The sequence below is a fragment of the Entelurus aequoreus genome, linkage group LG05 (assembly GCF_033978785.1).
Source record: "Entelurus aequoreus isolate RoL-2023_Sb linkage group LG05, RoL_Eaeq_v1.1, whole genome shotgun sequence".
Classification (NCBI taxonomy): Eukaryota; Metazoa; Chordata; class Actinopteri; order Syngnathiformes; family Syngnathidae; genus Entelurus; species Entelurus aequoreus.
The window spans coordinates 62,581,707-62,603,547 of NC_084735.1; the positions used below are offsets into that span (position 1 = coordinate 62,581,707).

The 21,841-nt window shown below is 39.0% G+C and overlaps 1 protein-coding gene across 1 annotated transcript; it reads left to right on the plus strand.

Annotated features, from left to right (window-relative positions):
* Positions 1-432: 432 nt before the first annotated feature.
* LOC133649798 (mucin-5AC-like) lies at positions 433-21,018 on the plus strand. The gene is made up of 28 exons (XM_062046464.1): positions 433-559; positions 932-987; positions 4,485-4,609; positions 7,787-8,826; positions 8,927-8,948; positions 9,016-9,053; positions 11,032-11,162; positions 11,244-11,319; positions 11,399-11,436; positions 11,665-11,706; positions 11,862-11,929; positions 12,005-12,042; positions 12,160-12,199; positions 12,268-12,302; positions 12,419-12,546; positions 13,036-13,168; positions 13,243-13,599; positions 15,590-15,746; positions 16,332-16,496; positions 16,621-16,743; positions 16,873-16,918; positions 16,989-17,092; positions 17,314-17,438; positions 18,624-18,995; positions 19,062-19,345; positions 19,413-19,514; positions 20,655-20,789; positions 20,885-21,018. Exons 1-28 carry the CDS (start codon positions 498-500, stop codon positions 20,947-20,949), a joined length of 4,107 nt encoding a protein of 1,368 aa, XP_061902448.1. The 5' UTR covers positions 433-497; the 3' UTR covers positions 20,950-21,018.
* Positions 21,019-21,841: the final 823 nt, after the last annotated feature.

Sequence of the window (21,841 nt, forward strand, 5' to 3'; positions counted from 1 at the left end):
GGATGTGATGTATCCTGGGTTAAACCAAAGGCCGCAGAGAGTCAAAAGTCTTGATGAACAGGTGCATAGCATTGCAACTTGTTGTTTGGACACTTCTGACGCATATCTCATTGGCAGCTCACGTCTGTATTGTTACTGTGGAGACAAGCATGTGTCATGTCTTCCATTCAAGACACTGGCAGTTCTACTTATCAACGACACACCCTGAAACTGCTTTGCAGCCAAATGCAATAGAATAAAACACTAACAGGGAAAAGAAACCCCCTTTTCTATCTAAATTCATATCAACTTTACCTTTCTTGATCAGAAAAAAAGTTTTTTAAAAAGTAAGAAAAAGTGTCCCACTTTATGGTGACGTATGGAGGGGGCGTGTCAGACGTCAGCCAGCGACAGACTTCATGTGAACCGGCTAACAACAAAAGTGCTGCTTGCCTTCACTTCGATTATTTGTTTCCTAACTTTGGAAGTGGTGCAGAAGGAGTTATGATTTTATTGAAATGTTGATGAAATCATTTTTCAGCGGATCTTCTTGCACAGACCTTTTTACCTCCTTTGTCAGGTAACGTCATTTTCAAATAGCACCGACACATGATTGAATAGTTTGTGAATATGCTGTTTGTGAATATGCTGATTTATGTTATCAAACATGCACCAACTCCTCTTAAGACATGAATATTTATTGACAACGATAAAGCAGTAACTGCATTTTTACATGGTACATATGTACCATGTAAAAATCTGTCTGTCCCACAAGAAAGTATAGCATCATTAGTACGCAAGAGTGGGTGTGATAAAAAAGAACTGGATGTACCCTTTTCTATGTCGGTATCACACTGACATTTTAATTACCTATTGCGATGATGCAAATACTGTAAACAATATTTGTTGTCAAATGTCCTTAAGTGTTTTAAAACACTTGTGTGTGTTCTAGGGTGAAAAAGACAAGTTCACATTGGGCAAAGACCTTTCCTCTGCTTCTACTCGCAGGTAAAACTATACATACTACCACAAAAAGCTGATTGATATGGAGCCATACTGAAAAAGAGTAATGATTCTACAATATTACAAATAAAAACCCTAATATTTCCCTTTTGAAAAAAAACTTTTTTCTTCATTGTACATTTTGTTTCTATTCTGTGCTTCCCCTAATCCCTCCTATATTATTTAGCTAACTCAGTTCTATTTTTAAGCGAGGGGCCACATACTTAAAGTGACATGTCACACATCACTCATGTTATACACACGTTCCTCTTGAATTTATAGGAAACCTGTTTTTCCAGTTGTGTGAAATATTACCACACAAGGAATCCACTGCCTCCAAAGAAAGAACAAAGAGGGGAATACTAATAACCTCACACCTCAAACATGTTGTGAATGTGTAAGAGAATGTCCTATATAGTCATGGCAAGCACAAAAATAATCTTTTTTTTAAGCTTTTGCAATACAGTAAGTAATGCTTCACCTTCCAGGTGATATCTGTGCTTACATCTCCAGCAATCATTTTCCACAAAACATTGACTGTTATTTGTTTTAAAATTAGGAGTTTGAGGTCTGGGCAACAGGCTTCCGGAAGTCCAAAATGTGTTGCTATGAGAACGGAAATACATGAGCTCAGTAACTAAATATTGTACATATTACATATTGTTGTGAATGTGTCTGTTAACACATTTTGTGTGTGTGCGTGTGTGTGTGTGTGTGTGTGTGTGTGTGTGTGTGTGTGTGTGTGTGTGTGTGTGTGTGTGTGTGTGTGTGTGTGTGTGTGTGTGTGTGTGTGTGTGTGTGTGAGTTTGTGTGTGTGTGTGTGTGAGTTTGTGTGTGGGTGTGTGTGTGTGTGTGTGTGTGTGTGTGTGTGTGTGTGTGTGTGTGTGTGTGTGTGTGTGTGTGTGTGTGTGTGTGTGTGTGTGTGTGTGTGTGTGTGTGTACAGCAGGGGTCACCAACCTTTTTGAAACCAAGAGCTACTTCTTGGGTAGTGATTAATGCGAAGGGCTACCAGTTTGATACACACTTCAATAAATTGCCAGAAATAGCCAATTTGCTCAATTTACCTTTAACTCTATGTTATTATTAATAATTAATTATATTTGCACTTAATTGAACGGTTTAAAAGAGGAGAAAACACCAAAAAAAATGACAATTAAATTTTGAAACATGGTTTATCTTCAATTTCTAATCTATAAAATTCTAAATTCAACCGAAAAAAAGAAGACAAAAACTTAAAAAAATAATTTATGGAACATCATTAGTAATTTTTCCTGATAAAGATTAATTTTAGAATTTTGATGACATATTATAAATAGGTTAAAATCCAATTTACACTTTGTTAGAATATATAACAAATTGGACCAAGCTATATTTCTAACAAGGACAAATCATTATTTCTTCTAGATTTTCCAGAACAAAAATTTTAAAATAAATTCAAAAGACTTTGAAATAAGATTTAAATTTGATTATACAGATTTTCTAGATTTGCCAGAATAATTTTTTTGAATTTTAATCATAATAAGTTTGAAGAAATATTTCACAAATATTCTTCGTCGAAAAAACAGAAGCTAAAATGAAGAATTAAATTACAATTTATTTATTATTCTTTACAATAAAAAAATACAATTACTTGAACATTGATTTAAATTGTCAGGAAAGAAGAGGAAGGAATTTAAAAGGTAAAAAGGTATATGTGTTTAAAAATCCTAAAATCATTTTTAAGGTTGTATTTTTTCTCTAAATTTGTCTTTTTGAAAGTTATAAGAAGCTAAGTAAAACAATTAATGAATTTATTTAAACAAGTGAAGACAAATAAAAGACCAAGTCGTTAAAATATTTTCTTGGATTTTCAAATTCTATTTGAGTTTTGTCTCTCTTAGAATTAAAAATGTCGGGCAAAGCGAGACCAGCTTGCTAGTAAATAAATAAAATTAAAAAAATAGAGGCAGCTCACTGGTAAGTGCTGCTATTTGAGCTATTTTTAGAACAGGCCGGCGGGCTACTCATCTGGTCCTTACGGGCTACCTGGTGCCCGCGGGCACCGCGTTGGTGACCCCTGGTGTACAGGTATATATATATATATATATATATATATATATATATATATATATATATATATATATATATATATGTATATATATATATATATATATATATATATATATATATATATATATATATATATATATATATATATATATATATATATATATATATATATATATATATATATATATATATATACATGTGTATATATACATATATATATATATATATATATATATATATATATATATATATATATACATATATATATATATATATATATATATATATATATATATATATATATATATATATATATATATATATATATATATATATATATATATATATATATATATGTATATATATATATATATATATATATATACAGTGCAGGCCAAAAGTTTGGACACAACCTTCTCATTCAATGCATGGCCTGTACTGTATATTTACATACACTTGCAGCGTGTACATAAAACGATGGAGGGTTTTAAAGTTGTTTCAGAGGATTTTGAACTTAGGCTACAACGGTGACTCCCATTAGCAGCATCTTGCAAGTGTTTCTTTATCATCTTTAGAATCCTAAAAAAATAATAATAATAAAAGATATGTCTTGTCTCTCATAATGATTGTGAACGATTGGCAAAATTCCCCCAAAAGTGCAGTTCCCCTTTAAGATAGCGGTAATAAAGCCAACCTTCATCCTTTATCATTTGGTTTTTTTTTTCATTAATTTTTTTACAGTTTTAAACAAACTATATTGTTGATTTAACATGAATCCTACATGAATGTGCACTGTTTATTAATGTACTTTTCTTTGCATGCTTAGTTTTACAGCAACTTCACTGTGGAGACCATTAATAAACAAGCTCAAGTTGGTTCTTTTTCAATTCTAATTTATAAGACTGTTAACATATTTGGCAAACTAATTTCCAACATTCAGGGAGGGCAGAATATGTATCAATAACTAGGAGTGTACAAAGTGCAGCCTGTGTTAAGCTGCAACAATTGAAAAATAGAGCAAAATGAAAAATGAAAAAAATCTATGTTAATACTAATTACTAATAACACCAATTTGTTCTTAAATATATACCGTTTTTTCGCCTTTTTAAAGAAAATATATGCATCATGCAAATTATATGGTGACATCATATTGACACCGCCCCCACCGACACAAGTACAATAGCAATCTGTGGGAAACACTGTATACTCATGTTGACTAAGTTTTTGAAACTATTCGTTTCCTATACTAAATACTTATATTTTAAAATATTAATTTCATAGTCAAACTCTTTATGAACTGTACATGCAGTGTTTTAGGTAACATTTTTTTAACATCCTCTCTGTCATTCAGGCGTCAAAACATTGTCACCTGGATTCTGTTGTATATGATACTTTTTAGAAGTCTGTACTCAAAATAACTATACCATGCAGTAAATGTTTGTTTCCTCGTCAGGTCTTGCTTCCTGCAATCAGACCTCCGTGACCTCACCAATTGTGACTAGCGCTGTGTACTACATTGTTGACATTGCTGTTGATGTGACTGGGCCCACTAAGAATGAATCAGAAATCACTTCCTGGGTATGTTTGTCATATGATCGATCATGTGTTATCTGCTAAGAAACCGAATGTAGTAATTCAGTGTTATTATTTTTTAAATAATGTTTTTTTAAGGGATGTGCCAATCGATTGGCCACCGATCAGTATCAGCCTAGTTTCGTGAGACAGTATGAGACCGCGATTCATGCCTTTTAATGCCGATCACAAACGCAGATACTGTATTTATTTTTAGTCCCTTAGCTAACAAGCAGCTGGCAGCTAATTATGTGTCTCAATGCGCAGTGTGGAGCCGTTCCCCTAAGTTAATAATAAACAACTTATTTACGGCAAATAAACTGCATTTCTTAGTATCTTAAGTATAATTATTAAGTATTTTTATCACTGTAGGACGAGGTTAAACATGTTACACACTGAGATCAATAGCTAAGCTAACCGATAAGCTAACTTTAAACCACAGGAGAAAAAAGTGCTTATTAAAGTTTGATAAGTGTAGATCGAAGAGCATTACAGCAGAACAGGCCCTCGAACTGGTTCAATCCGGCCCACAAGATGAGTTTGCTAAGTGTAAAATTGAGCTGCATTTTTAAATGAAAGAAATTGTTGTTCTGAATGCGTCCACTGGATGTCGTAATAGCAATTCTGTTAGGCAAGCAAATAGTCTATACCTGGCGAGCAAGTATACCAACCAAGAGGTACACGGTAAAGTGGGGCTGGGAATCCTCCCCCTCGACCCAACGTAAAACAAACAGGAGTAAAATAAACAATTAAAATGCTGCATGAGACACTGCACATTGATATTGCTCTGTGAAAATGATTGTCTTCTGTGCAAATTAAGAGAAAGTGAACAGTGTGTGATATACTGCAATACTGTCAGTCTTTTGAGTTTTTATTTTTGGTTTGTTGAAATTGTTCACACATTGCACAGCTTTTATTTTTTTATTGATACACAGTGATGCCTCGAATGCGGGAAGTAACTCAACCCTCTTGAATAGTTTCTACCTTAGCTTGTATGGTTTGTTGAGTTAGCACAGGATTAACATGTGGAAATGACAAATGAGGTAGTTGATGCATAGAAGAGTTTTTATTTATGCTTTATTTTGTCTTGTTCATTCCTAGATGGGCTGCGAATTCAAGTTGAATTTCTTTGTAGATACAAGTCTAAGTTCATTGTGTTCTTTATGGTGATTTTGAAACGGCATCAATCTTTTCCTCAGAATTTTCAACTAACTTGTAGTGTTTTGTCAAGAGGATTATTTGTTATATGTACATTTTCAGAATGTGGTTTTCCATTTTGGGCCGAAGTAAAACAAAAAAACAATCTGAAGTTGTCCTAGATGTATTTTAAAATTATTATGCCATGATTTTCCCCGTCTGGCCCACGTGCAAAATTATTTTCCTCCATACCGCCTTGAGCTAAAATGAGTTTGGCAGCCCTGGTCTAGAGAGAGGATAATACTGATAAACCTGTTGGTGTGCCAGCATTGTCAGAGTCAGTACACAACACATACAATGCAACCGGAAAGTAATCACAACGCTTCCTTTTTTCCACATTTTTATATTTTACAGCCTTATTCCAAAGTAGAATAAATTCATTGCTGTCCTCAAAATTCTACAGACAATACCCCATAATGACAATGTAAAAAGTTTTTTGATTTTTTTTTTGAAAACGTATAAAAAACTAAAACATTACATAATTATTCACAGCTTTTGCTCAATACTATGTTGATGCCCATTTCGCAGCAATTACAGCCTCAAGTCTTTTTGAATGTGATGCCACAAGCTTGGCACACCTATCCTTGGGCAGTTTTACCCATTCCTCTTTGCCCATTTCTCTTTGCAGCGACATCAGGTTGGATGGGAAGCGTTGGTTTTCATCCAGGATGTCTCTATACATTACTGCATTCATTTTTCCCTTTATCCTGACTAGTTCCCAGTTTCCTGCCGCTGAAAATGATCTCCACAGCATGATGCTGCCACCATCATACTTCACAGTAGAGATGATTTGGGCCTGCTGATTAGCAGTGCCTGGTTTCCTCCAAACATAATTCCTGGCATTCAAGCCAAAGAGTTAAATCTCTGTCTCATCAGACCAGGTCGTTTTGTTTGTCATGGTCTGAAAGTCTTCCAGGTGCATTTTGGCAAACTTTTACTAAGAAATGGCTTCAGTCTGGCCACTCTTCCATACAGGCCTGATTGGTGGTTTGCTGCAGAGATGGTTGTCCTTTTGGAAGGTTCTCCTCTCTCCACAGAGGAATGCTGTTGCTCTGACAGAGTGACCACCAGGTTCTTGGTTACCTCCCTGACTAGACTAAGATGAATGAAACATCCTGGATGAAAACCAAAGCTTCCCATTCAACCCGATGGAGCTTGAGAGGTGCTGCACAGAGGAATGGGTAAAACTGCCCAAAGATATGTGTGCCATAGGTGTGTTCGTATTTAAAAAGACTTGAGGCTGTAATTGCTGTCAAAGGTGCATCAACAAAGTATTGAGCAAATGCTGTGAAAACTTATATGCACGTGATTTTTATTTTCTTACATTTTTAATACATTTGCAAAATTAAAAAAATAAACACTTTTCACATTGTCATTATGGGGTATTTTGTGGATAATTTTGAGGACAAAAATGTATTTATTCCATATTGGAATAAGGCTGTAACATAATAAAATGTGGAAAAAGTGCAGCGCTATGTATACTTTCAAGATGCACTGTAAGAGCAGGGCAAATTGGTAAGTATTGGTGGTGTCGATACCAAGGGTAGTATCAGTATATGATAGATACTAGAGTGATTAGGTCGTTATTTTTATTTTCTCAAAATCTTTCTGTTGTTTTTGTTAATGTTTACAAACTCAGAGAATAATTCCCGGAGGACTTTGAGAGCAAAAAGGATTTAAATGAGTGGTAGATAGTAGTTTTAGCTTTGGTTTACCGGTAGTTATTGTGTACTATTGACTTTGATTTGCTCAAACAATTGTATGTAATAAAAGAGAATAAGAATAATATTGTGTGTTGATATTGTCACACGGTCAGTAGCAGTCACCATAAATACAATTGAAAAATGAACAGTTTGATGTACATGTACATGAGATCGGTATGGGTATTCGTATCGGCCGGTCTCATTCATGGATGATCGGTATTTGAATCGGCAGCATAAAACCCTGATAAGAACGTCCTTAATATTTTTTACTTGCGTTCCTCAGCTCCAACAGGTGTTCCAAAACCAGCTGGAGAGTTGCCTTTTTCCGAACATTGGAAACAACCAAACAGCTACACCCACTACGATGCCGAGTACATCTGCAAACGGGACAACGACGTTGTCGCAAAACCAAAGCACAAATGCAGCAACAACAAACGCGACGCAAAGCAACTTCTCAACCACATTACAGATCAACACCACTGCAGCAACAACCACATTGCCAAGCAACACCACTACTGCAGCAACAACCACATTGCCAGGCAACACCACTACTGCAGTAACAACCACATTGCCAGGCAACACCACCACTGCAGCAACAACTACATTGCCAAGCAACACCACTACTGTGGCAACAACTACATTGCCAAGCAACACCACTACTGTGGCAACAACTACATTGCCAAGCAACACCACTACTGTGGCAACAACCGCATTGCCAAGCAACACCACTACTGTGGCAACAACCGCATTGCCAAGCAACACCACTACTGCAGTAACAACCGCATTGCCAGGCAACACCACTACTGCAGTAACAACCGCCTTACCTGGCAACACCACCATTGCAGCAACAACCGCCTTTCCAGGCAACACCACCATTGCAGCAACAACCACATTGCCAAGCAACATCACTGCAGTAACAACCACAATGCCAGTCAACCAAACCACTGCAATACAAAACATGACAACAGGTCTAACCACAATACGAAACAGCACTACTGCAACTACAATACAAAGTAATACAAATATAGCTGCAACCACAATACAAAATAGGACTATAGCGTTCAACCCAACACAGAACAACACTCCTACTAATCCAACCATCGCACAAAACAACCCTATTACTCCTTCACTTTTATTACAAAACAACCAAGTTATCATAGCTATACCCTCATCACTAATCATTGATACAGCCGCAGCTGCAACAGATGGCGCCAGCCGCAGCATGGCTGATGAGGCCACTGCGAACACACCCATCCCTAGAGGTGAAACGGCAGAAAGATTAAATCTCAGTGCACGTTTTGTTCGAGACGTGATTCAAAGCAGGTAACATTTACTTTTTTTTTGTCATTACTGCTCTCATGTCACTGTACTGCTTTTGTGGTCTTTCCGAGCAATCAAAACAATTACATTCTTCTATTTTTAGGCAGTCAAGTGACTTATTGCAGGTATGTGTCAATATAATGATCATGTGAATGTGCATATTTTCTAACACTCTTCATTTTTTTCTAACAGGGAGTTGAAGTCTCCTGTGCCATAAAGACTCAAATAAGGTTGGTGGGATTGAGCTGGAATTAAGGTTTATATGGTGTTTTTTTAATACATATTTTAAGGACAATCATTTTTTTAAGGTCTTCTGTAAACAAAAAAAAATAAGTTCAATATTCTTCTTTAATAACTGGCCACAACATTAAGTACACAAACTAATAACAGGAATGCTTTAGTTAGTTCCAGGCATAGAGGAACATCACACTAACTCTTTCAAATTCAGCATGTCTAAAAAGGAGTAGAAAGAAGCAGAGCTGATTTAATTCTATCCCTTACTTTTGACTCGGCAATTACTGATATTTTACTAAAAAACTAGACCAATTTAATGAAAGTAGAACTATGCAGTGCTGAGAATAAGATACAAAGCTAACATTATTGATACGGTATTTATCATGTGGATTTTACAACAACTCACAATTCAATTTGATTCTACTTCTTGGGGTGACGATTCAATTCAAACAGATTCTTGATTTAACCTGATTCTGAAAGTGATGGCGCTTGTGTCATTCAAGACGTTGGTAGAGGCAGTTGTTCCACTTCTTTTAACTTTGGGTGATGGCGTAACATCTGTCCTCTGTTGTTACGCTTCTATTAGCTGCGGGTGATGGCGTAACACGTGGGCGCTGCTATTTGAAGTGTTCCCAAAGTACTTGATTTCCATTTTACAGTTTTTCCACACTGTCACACCATGTCACACTCTTTTTTACCCAGTAATGTAATCTGTGTAATCAGAAGCGAGCCCAAACATTTTGCCTTCAGTGAAGACGAGGCTGATATTTTTTAAATTATAATTATTATTATTATTATTATTAGCAAGATTTAAAGCTAGCTTTGGTTAGCTGCACTTCGGAGCAGCCCCGCTTGCTAGACCAATACAATGTTTACCGATATGTATTAATCTTAATCTTACCCAACAAAAAAATGTAAAGATTTTTTTTTTTTTTGGATAAAATCGATTTAAAACATTTTTTTAGATTGATCTAGAATTTTATTTTTGCCATTAATCGATTTTTTTCCAGCACCCCAAATATCTGATATTAGATTGTGCAGGTGTCAATGCTCTCTAAGCTTTATGGCTAACTCACATTTGTCAAACTCAAGGACAAGCCCACCACATAGTTTCATGTGGCCCGTGAATGCTTAGAAATAATGTGGGTAAATAAAGCACTTTGTCTTTCTAACTAAGTGTTATCGTTCTTTAAATTTTAACAGAATTTTTTTTAAAAACACAGGGGTGTTCAAACTTTTTCCAGTTAAGACCGCATACCTAAAAACTGAAGGATGCGGGGGGCACTTTGATACATTTTGTCATTAAAGATACTAAAACAATACAATGTTGGTAAATTTATATATGCTAAAATATCTAAACAAAACATCCACATTTTAGCTTTGTTACACTGTTGGTAAAATAGTTTAATATCGAACCATAACTCCATTAAGATGTTTAATACTTTTTATTATTATTGTTTAATACCTATTATTATTATTCCGCCAACTAAAACATTTGAGGGCTTTAGAACACTTAAACTTTCCAGATCTTGCAAAAACATTTTACATGTGTTAATAATCATAGGACACACACCATCGGTCGTTTTGTTTGTCAGGTCCCATTCATGGAGGAGATTTGGTTTTGTTCCTTTGATCCTTTGTTTTTGTTCATTTTTGTAATGTTTTTAATCCAGGAGATGTTAAATTTGTCTGTAGAACCTGTCGCGAGCAAATAAAAAAATTAGCTGCGGCTGGGCCGCACTTTGGACACCACTTTTTTGACATATATTCCATACACTTTTTGTTCAAATAAAACTAAATATTTGACTTATAATTCTAATGCAAGTTATCAAAATATGTAGTAGTATAATGAGACGATTGTATATTAATATTTGTGTATATTTTCACTGTTACAAGCGTCTCACAAAGGGCAGCCATAACTGCGATGTGGCTCTGAATGAAAGGGAGTCTGACACCTCTTTTCTAACTGTTTAGAACGACCAACTGCTTGGTGACGCTGGCGTTGAAGCAGAGCGTGCTGCCATGTTGCATCCTGCAAACACTCTGCACAGCTGGTACAAATGCATCTGGCATCCACGTGGTGGCAAGGAGAGCAAATCGTTTAAGTGAGTGCTAAATATTGATCCAATAAAATGACCCAAATAATGTTCTTATCTCCAGTTCACACATAACCATTTTATAAATAGCTCTACTGAATCATAACTGCAGCAGTGATCAATTAGAGGAAAACATCTGTATCTATAATTCAACCAATTCAACCTGGTAAGATGCTTTGTGTAAAATGTTACCATTCCAAACTAAGATTATTGAAATTCAAAACAATTTGTGAATGTAATTTCAGTGACGATTCAGAGTTTGGGGCGCCCCCGTGTGGTTCAAGTGAGCATAAATAATGCAATTTTTTAAATACTTCATATTTTAATTGACATGCTTCTGACATAAGTAGAGAAAATGTGAACTTGAAACAAAGAAAACTAATATTGTTGCAGATGAAATACATTTAAAATACAGCTCTCTTAAACAATAGTACCTGAACTGTGACTAGTGAAGACAAATAAGGGTTTTTACCTCCACATACAATTTATAACCATGCTATCACTTCGACAGATATTAATAACTGCAGCTGCTTGTCTTACTGCAATGGGACTGGTGAGTACAACGTATATTTATATATATACAGTATATATATATATATATATATATATATATATATATATATATATATATATATATATATATACAAAAGTTTGTATATACACACACAATACAGTATGTGATTACCAGACTTTTCTTTTACTTTCCAGATGCATATTACACTTTCGAAATATCATTAAAAAACACAGAGATGAATATCTCCCATCTTTTGTCGCTGGTAAACTCACATGCATATTTTGTAGCCACATAATTGTCATCATCTGTTCCTCAGACTATAAACTTTTGTTTACAGATTTCCCAGTTGAACCAGAGCTGCTCTCCAACAGTAAAGTACTAATCATTGTACAATTTTTACATTTCCGTTATCCATCCATCCATCTATTTTATACTGCTTGTCCCTTTTTTTCCGTTATTTTGAGTCTAATCCCAGGACCTTTTTGTTTATAGTGTGTCCTGCTCTTCGTCCACCATTGCTAATGAATACAAGGTAAGCAGCCAGATGTCATATTACATTACCGGTAATCCTGCAGTGACTACTTCGTCATTTCGACTTAGAATGCCACCCTGGACTGTGGACAAGCTGCAGCAAAGTGAGTTGAATTAAATCATCAGTAATCCATCCATCCATTTTCTACCGCTTATTCCCTTCGGGGTCGCGATCACCAAAAACAAAATAATCCAACATTGACATATTTGATACTTTCAGCCCTCAGATGTGCAGAGGGATTTTACACTTGGCTGAAGAAGTTGCTGTCTGTAACGTGTCTGCAGCCATAACAGCTGTGTTGAAGTCCCAGGAGAACATTACGTTTGATGGACGAACAACCAGGGCAGGTATGTTGTAAAAGTGAATGCATTTTCACATGCTCTACTTTACTCTAAATACATGAGGACCATTTAGTAGAAAAGTGTACAAAAATTTTAAACACTAAGTCATTACTGTTCCTCTTTTCCCATGAGAAGACACAGCAAAAATAAGCAATATCAAACCTCAAATTTTGTTTTGAATCGTGTTTTTGTTTTTGAATCGTACGAAAACCGAATCAAGTCTTGCCATGAGAAATAATGTAAATCTGATCCAGACCATCAAAAATATTAACACAAACACATTTTATTGAGACTTTTATAGAGACCAATCACATAAATTAATTGAGAAGCACTGAATTACATCATGCATGCTGGTGATTGAAGGCCATTATTTTCACCAAAATCTGACTTTAGTGGTTTGACTTGAGAGGTTCTAATGTTGTTTCAAGACCTCAGTAATGTAGTGTCCTTGGTATTATTATTATTATTATATTGTTGGTATTTTATGTCTTGCAGCTTTTTGTGGACCTTCAAATTCCAGTGAGAATCTTCTGGACTCCCAGCTGACATGGATCAACACTAACCTCCAACATGCAGACTTTTGCACGGCAGAGGAAGGATCTTCTCCGTTCTTCTTCACTCAAAAATGGTGAGAAACTTTTTATTGTAGTTTCTCTGACATGTCAAATGTTCTTGCAACATCTGAACTCATTTGCTCTGCAGCCAAGTGGGGAAAAACGTAGTGGTGCAGCTGAAGGAACAATGCGTTCCCATGGCGTCAACCACCGCCGGTCCTAATGTGACAATCGACCAACCAAACACAACTTCATTCCCAGTGAACACGACCACGCCATCTAACGGCACAGCCGCTAATGACGCCGAGAGTCAAGCCAGTGCTCTCCTTGAGCTGACCAATGACGTGTCCAGACTCAACGCCAGTCAGGTAGACCAGCTCGTGTCTCAGCTTGAGGCTCTGCTGTCTGGGCCCAACGTCAGCCTGGCTTTGGCCAACACATCCATCCACATCGTCAGCAACCTGCTGGGCGCCACTCCTGAGATGCTGGCACAATCCTCCGACAGGTTACCTTCGCATCTTCTACTTGGAACTCACTTTAAACACAACATCACAACAATACTTTGATAAAATCCCAGTTGAATCCACAATTCTGCATAACAAAGATAATAATGCTGACAGGAATTCTAGCATTCAAGTTTTGTAACTTAATGTTTGCACCTGTTGCACCGCTGTATTGGCATAATCCAAGGTTACCAAACTTGATTACCAATTTTTATTGGTTCCTTGCAATTTTGCAGTTCACTTACTTCGGTCTCAGCGCATTGCAGATTTTAAAGTACCATTGAGATTTGAGTACCCTTTTCAGTTTTTATGTTAAAATGACCTGTTTTAGAGTGTAAAAATCATTTTAAAAGCATAGGAGGGACAGCGTGGCGAAGTTGGTAGAGTGGCTGTGCCAGCAATCGGAGTGTTGCTGGTTACTGGGGTTCAATTCCCACCTTCTACCTTCCTAGTCACGTCCGTTGTGTCCTTGGGCAAGACACTTCACCCTTTGCCTCTGATGGCTGCTGGTTAGCGCCTTGCATGGCAGCTCCCGCCATCTGTGTGTGAATGGGTAAATGTGGAAATACTGTCAAAGCGCTTTGAGTACCTTGAAGGTAGAAAAGCGCTATACAAGTACAACCCATTTATTTATTTATTTAAGTGTTTATAAGTGTGTGTGAAAGCAGTGTGGAGGGCTTATAAAGACCTGAAATGCATGTCCATCCATCCATCCATCTTCTTCCGCTTATCCGAGGTCGGGTCGCGGGGGCAGCAGCTTAAGCAGGGAAGCCCAGACTTCTCTCTCCCCAGCCACTTCGTCCAACTCTTCCCGGGGGATCCCGAGGCGTTCCCAGGCCAGCCGGGAGACATAGTCTTCCCAACGTGTCCTGGGTCTTCCCCGTGGCCTCCTACCGGTCGGACGTGCCCTAAACACCTCCCTAGGGAGGCGTTCGGGTGGCATCCTGACCAGATGCCCGAACCACCTCATCTGGCTCCTCTCGATGTGGAGGAGCAGCGGCTTTACTTTGAGCTCCCCCCGGATGGCAGAGCTTCTCACCCTATCTCTAAGGGAGAGCCCCGCCACCCGGCGGAGGAAACTCATTTCGGCCGCTTGTACACGTGATCTTGTCCTTTCGGTCATAACCCAAAGCTCATGACCATAGGTGAGGATGGGAACGTAGATCGACCGGTAAATTGAGAGCTTTGCCTTCCGGCTCAGCTCCTTCTTCACCACAACGGATCGATACAGCGTCCGCATTACTGAAGACGCCGCACCGATCCGCCTGTCGATCTCACGATCCACTCTTCCCTCACTCGTGAACAAGACTCCGAGGTACTTGAACTCCTCCACTTGGGGTAGGGTCTCCTCTGCAACCCGGAGATGGCACTCCACCCTTTTCCGGGTGAAATGCATGTAATCATGAAAATCATAAAATAGTGCCACTACTTTACGGAAATGTACTTACCACAGAGGGGTCTGAAGCATAACCCCCGCTAATCGAGTGAACACAAACAGTAATCCGTTAAAAAAGGTTTGACAAAGAACAAATCGTACACTTTTTATTTAATAATTTTACAATAATAATTTAAATAAATAATAAACTTGTTCCATATACCCAAAAATATGAACACAACACACATTTTATAGAGAATAATTACAGCTACAGAAAACCATGCCAAATTCATATAAATAACGGGACAAGCGGTAGAAAATGGATTGATGGATGAATAAATGAGGGTTTTACCCTCACTTGTTAGTGACGTGCGAAAGGAAAATGAGAGCCACATTAATGCTACCTATGTACTTCAAGTTTTTTCTTAAATTCAATAGTGTTTGTCACCTTCTTTATTCATTGCTGGCACTTGCAACTTAGTTGGTTTTGCTGTATGATAACCAAGATAGTATCCTGTAAAAACCTGGGGCAAAATGTTGGCATTAAGTTTGATGTTTAAGTCTGTCAGTTTCTAAACACGTTGACTGATTTTTTATTTGTTTCAAATTTTCACCAGAATTATTGGAATTGTTGAAACGGTGGGCTTCAAGGTGGTTCTCGAAGGTGAAAGCCAGACTCTCCTAGCGCCTGATTTGGCTTTGTCTGCCCAACCAGTGGATGGGAGTAACTTTCAGGAAGTCTTCTTCTCCATCTCAGACCCCAGCGATGTACAGGTATGACACTTGCCACCTTAGCAACACTTTCTTGTCTCCTGCTTCTCATTTGAGCAAAATGGCAACACATTGTAGCCAAGTCCTAACTGGACTGGGGACTCCTTCATGCTCAATGACAAAAAAAGCTTCATGAGGTAGTCACCTGAAATGGTTTTCATTTCACAGGTGTGCTTGAACCTCATCGAGAGAATGCTAAGAGTGTGCAAAGCAGTAATCAGAGCAAAGGATGGCTATTTTGAAGAAACTAGAATATAAAACATGTTTTCAGTTATTTCACCTTTTTTTTGTTAAGTACATAACTCCACATGTGTTCATTCATAGTTTTGATGTTTTCAGTGACAATCTACAATGTAAATAGTCATGAAAATAAAGGAAACACATTGAAAGAGGTGTGGCCAAATTTTTGGCCTGTACTGTATATATATATATATATATATACAAAAAAATTATTGCTTTGGTTTTTGCCTGAGACCAGGGGTCTTGGGCTGGAAAAGGTTGGTGACCACTGTCGTAAAGCAAGAAAAAACTCAACCTCTGGTGATATAATGTGTTTTTTATTATGTGTGTTGCATTTGTCTGTTTCAGGTACGAGGAGATTTTGGCCTGAGAAGGAATGTGAGGAACGACTCGTCCATCCCTCAGGGTTCCGTCACGCTGCCCCCCTCTCTGACACAAAATCTCACCTTCGAAGAGCAGCAGCTGGTCTCCAGAGTCCACTTCAACTTCTACCAGAAAAGCACCGTATTTCAGGTGTAGTGCCATCTTTTCTATTCAGTGTCAATTTCCTACCGACTGCTTCCCATTTAAAATCAACTTTATTCATGCTGATTTACTTCCACATTGATGTCATTGTTTTATGTCAACGGTCGCGCAGGACAGATCTTTAGGAACACGTCGACTCATCAGCGGCATCCTGGGCGCCAGTGTGGCAAACATTACGGTAACGGGCTTACAGGACGATGTCGTGATTCGCCTGAGGAACACTCAGCCCATTCCTGTGAGTGTTTTTGCTGAAAACCATAAACATCTGCTGCAAAATAGATTGTGGCCTCTGGCAAACTGGGATTATTATCACCCCAATAAAACAACCTTTTAACACCAGATGTTGTCCCTCCCCAAACTACAGGCTAATTATGTGGCTTCGTGCGTCTTCTGGGACTTTGCATTAAATGGTGAGTGTCCATTTGAAAATGTCACCATGACATGAGAAGCATGAAACAACAGATTGTTCTCCATTGGCAGAAGCATCCGGTGGTTGGAACACAAACGGCTGTCGTGTCCAAAGCAGCACAGACAATTTGACAGTTTGTGGCTGCAATCATCTCACCAGCTTTGCAATCCTGCTGGTAAGATTCACAACAAAAATAAGAACACTCACATCCTCCACTATTGTCATTTTCAGGTTTTTTATCTGTTGATTTTGAAATTGTATTTAAATTACTGCCCTCTAGTGGTTCAATTTAATGATTTTTTGATGCAGTTGCTGTACTGAATCTCTTATACCTTTTGTTGTGGCTGTTGAGTATATACAAAGTAAATACAGTATAAATACAATACATGTGTACAGGACCTGGCCAGGCAGCCTCTAACCAGTCGAGTCCAGGCCACCATCCTGACCTTCATTACATACATTGGCTGTGGGATCTCCGCCATTTTTCTGTCCTTCACGCTCCTCACATACTTGGCCTTTGGGTACGACACACTACTACTACTACTACTACAACACTGGAACCTTGATTACGAACCTAATTGGTTCTTGATCATGGTTCGAAAATCGAAAAGTGTGTACACTGAAACAAATATCTCCATAAGAAACAACGTCAATATGACAAAAGTCCATATTTTAGTAAAAGTTTGTACACTTTGAACACAATATCAAGTTCTACGCAGTACTGCATATCAAATGTAATAAGGGCGTGATGAATCAACTTTCTATTTATTAACAAGCCAAAACAAGAAGTAGCTGCAGTTTTCTGTATGCACTGTTCTGCCAACATGTCACACGCACAGAAGTCCCTTTGGTGCCCTCACAAGTGATCAGAAATCACAAAAACCCTTAATTTTAACAACCATATTGCTACAATAATAAAAAAGTAAAATTCACACACATCAGTGCTTCTCAATTATTTGCTTCCCTCCCCGGTAGAAGAACTTATGTCACCCCCCCCCCCCCCCCCCCCGCCCCCCCCCCCCCCCACTTTCCATCATGACTATAAATAGTATACTTTGTCTATAAAATAGTTATAAGTACACCACAGCATAACATTGTATCCTTAACATTAAAGAAAACAACACACTGGACCTTCTTTGTCTCACACTGCAGTCTCAGTGAAGCCAGGCGCTACAAACACTTCGTCATACAAAAAAAAGCATGTTCCCTGTGGTCACACGAAGGTATATTTGGCTTCCGCCATCAGTGTGTGAATGTGATGTATAATGGGGGAGGGCGTGGCATGGTTGGGAGAGTGCCCGTGCCAGCAACCTGAGGGTTCCTGGTTCGATCCCCAGCTTCTACCAACCTAGTCACGTCCGTTGTGTTCTTGAGCAAGACACTTCACCCTTGCTCCTGATGGGTCGTGGTTAGGGCTTTGCATGGCAGCTCCCACCATCAGTGTGTGAATGGGTGAATGTGGAAATAGTGTCAAAGCGCTTTGAGTACCTTAAAGGTAGAAAGAAAAGCGCTATACAAGTATAACCCATTTAACATTTATAACCCATAATGTTCCAGGTAGAGTAAAATGCTATATAAATACAGACCATTTACCATTTTAGATTAAAGTTATTTAATCAGAAAGGGGTTCATAAATGGAGGTTCCACTGTACTACTATATACATTATAGTAGGTTCACTGACATTTACTGTCCAACAACTTTGCAGCAAACTGCGTAAGGACATCCCTTCCAAAATCCTGATCCAGCTGTGTCTGGCTCTCCTGCTGCTCAACCTGGTCTTCCTGGTGGACGCCTGGCTGGCTCTGTACAAGGACACCTTGGGTCTCTGCATCTCCACCGCTTGGTTCCTTCACTACTTCCTGCTGGTGGCCTTCACCTGGATGGGCCTGGAGGCGGTGCACATGTACCTGGCCATCGTCAAGGTCTTCAACACGCACATCTCTCGCTACATGCTCAAGTTCTCTGTGGCGGGCTGGGGCATCCCCATGATCGTGGTCATCGTGGTCATCGCCGTGGACAAGGACAATTACGGCCAGGTGTCCTATGGGAGGTATTCTGACGGCACAACCGACGACTTGTGAGTTTGCCGCCTAATGACGTCTCGTACGAACATCCGCCTATGAAACGCGTTTGCCTCCCGCAGCTGCTGGCTGAGAAACGACGTCGCCTTCTACGTGGCGGTGGTGGCCTACTATTGCGTCATCTTCCTCTTCAACTTCACCATGCTGGTCGTGGTGCTGGTGCAGCTGTGCCGCATGAAGCGGGACAACCCGCACAACTCTCAGCACCGCACCACAGGCCAGGACGTACGCAGCGTGGTGGGCATCACCTTCCTGCTTGGCCTCACTTGGGGCTTCGCATTCTTTGCGTGGGGGCCCGTCAACCTGCCTTTCATGTACCTCTTTGCCATATGTAACTCCTTCCAAGGTGAGCCCCACACTCGATGCAACCTACGCTTTCTACTCAACAACCAAGTCATCTTTCTTTGCTGCAGGGTTCTTTATATTCGTGTTCCACTGTGCGGCAAAGGACGCAGTGAGGAGACAATGGCGGACTTACCTCTGTTGTGGAAAATTGAGACTGGCAGAGAACTCGGGTGCGTGTCTGACGTTGTCTTGGGACATTTGATAGTCATAATCTTCAAAGCCAAACAGGACATGAAAGTCCTTAAATTTTTGAAGGGCATAAAAACTGAATACATTTTTATTGCAACACATTTCTCAAACTGCAGTCCGAAACATTTTAATTTTGGGAGGGTTTTGGACCGTTTTAAAATCCTTAATGTCAGACATGTTTAAATGAATGAAGTAACTCATGGTGTACAAATTTAAAACTCTGACATAATTTCGTCAAAAGGCTTACAAAGGGTTAAAAAACAACAACTAAACCTTACACGTTTGGTATTTTTATTTAGGGCTGAAGTTGATTTGAGAGATTTGAGCCAAAAAAGTACAAGTCTTAGAAAAATGTAGGACTTAAGTGTTGTTTGGCTTTGGGGTATTGTTACGTTTGTGCATTGTAGGGGTAGTTGTGACCCCAAGATGTAGGGGACAGCGCCTGGCATGCAGGTAAAAATATTCATAAACAAAGAGTGCAGCTGGAAAGTGCACAGAAAGCATAGGGACAGCTATGCAGAACCTAAGCTACAAAGCACTAACCATGAATGGGAAGCATGGCAAAGCAATTACAAACACAAAGCAAACCAACACGAAACAATGTTCCAGCAGCAAGAGGCAGGTGAAGATGGCACAAAAACCCTCTTAATTAGCAATCAGGGACAAGTGAGTCCACTCATCGGCCACTAATCAAGAGCAGGTAAGGGAATCAGTGCTCAGAGGCAGGGAATAAAGTCATTGCAAGCCAGCATATATACACACACACACACACACAGACACACACACACACACACAACAGGAAGTCAAAACTAGAATAAGAGCGCTAGACAGGAACTACAACACCAAACATACAGACCAAAACAAGGTATGACAGGTCATGACAATTGTCTGCCGGTGTATCGTACACCTACTAATTAATTGAACATTGCTGTTTAAAAATTAAACATAAAAATAAATCATGTACAATGGAGGAACAAAACAATAATGATGGTCAAAAATACTCAAAGAAAAAAAAAGCCAGCCTTTGTCCCCTGAGGGTGAAATAAAAATAACAAAATTCCAGTTGGAAGTTGCACCATTAACATGGGTTAATTCTGGCTCACTTAACTTACATGTTGAAGAATGGAGTCGCACGGCAACACAGAAAACGGGCAAGAAGATGTCTGTGACCAGAGTCCCGTCTCTGCCGTCCTCCACTCCGTCCAACAGCTCGTCCGCTTTCCTCAGTCACAACCTGGAGCAGACTCCAGGCATAGGTGAGCAAAAACAGGTGGCCAAGGTATCACCACGGTCCTCGGGGCAATGTAAACGTTACTTACTGTAACAACTTAACTGTGGTATTGTGTTACAGGAAGCCCATTCGACGACGCAATCATTACCGCTGACGAACAACCCAGCACTGTCATCCTTGACTAGTTCAACATGGAGTCCAGGACTGAACATTGAAATGTTCTGTTTGTTCCTTCACTGTCTCATGACTGATGTGTAACCACAAAATCCAAGAAGGGCGCTCATCAATATGGCAGAAGGCGCGTTTGATGAGATTGAGGAAAGTGAACAAGAAGAACAAGTTGAACAATGTTATATAGAGTTAAGTAAATATATAAATAAATTAAACGGTGAACTATTGTCAAAGAAAGGATCAGAAAAACTGTTTAAGCATGACACTTCCCCCAAAAGTACACCTTCTCCACTCAGAGTTCGACCAGAGCAAAAACATTCTCTGCAAGAGGTAACTTTGAGAAGGGAGTTCAAGATCTGTGGGCAGATAGGTGAACCTGGACAGAGGGATAAGCTATCCTACCTCAGTCTTGTGCGTCAAATTGGGGTGGGGACTGAAAAAGGACATTCAGAGACTGAAATAATCGAAGCAGTAATCAGGGCTATTAGTCCAGGCCTGCCCCTCAGAGATATGCTGGAAATAAAACGTGAACTGACCCTCAATAAGCTGTTCACCATATTAAAGGGACACTACAAGGTAGACAGCCCCACTGAGCTATACCACCAGCTCCTCAATATCTCCCAAGAGCCCAGAGAGACTGTCCTGAACTTTGTTTTTCGTGCCATTGAACTGAAAGAGAAACTGTTGTGGAAAGTCGCAAATGAGGAAACTGATGAACTTTACAGCCGACGCACAATCCAGCGCAAGTTTTTACGTTCCATTGAAACAGGGCTGCTCAGCGATTCCGTTAAGTATCAGTTAATGCCCCTCCTCAGTGATGTGAGCACAACAGATGAAGAATTGATCGAAAGAGTAACTGAAGCGTCAAAGCTGGAAAGTGAAAGACTTGAGAAACGTAAAAGGTCA

What these genes read in the sequence shown, in the direction of transcription:
- LOC133649798 (XM_062046464.1), top strand. Translation starts at nt 498, where the DNA reads ATGTTGATGAAATCATTTTTCAGCGGATCTTCTTGCACAGACCTTTTT. An exon ending in TCTCCCATCTTTTGTCGCTG is followed by an intron (nt 11,930 to 12,004) that starts GTAAACTCACAT and finishes TTTTGTTTACAG; the next exon opens with ATTTCCCAGTTGAACCAGAG. An exon ending in CTGGGACTTTGCATTAAATG is followed by an intron (nt 16,919 to 16,988) that starts GTGAGTGTCCAT and finishes CTCCATTGGCAG; the next exon opens with AAGCATCCGGTGGTTGGAAC.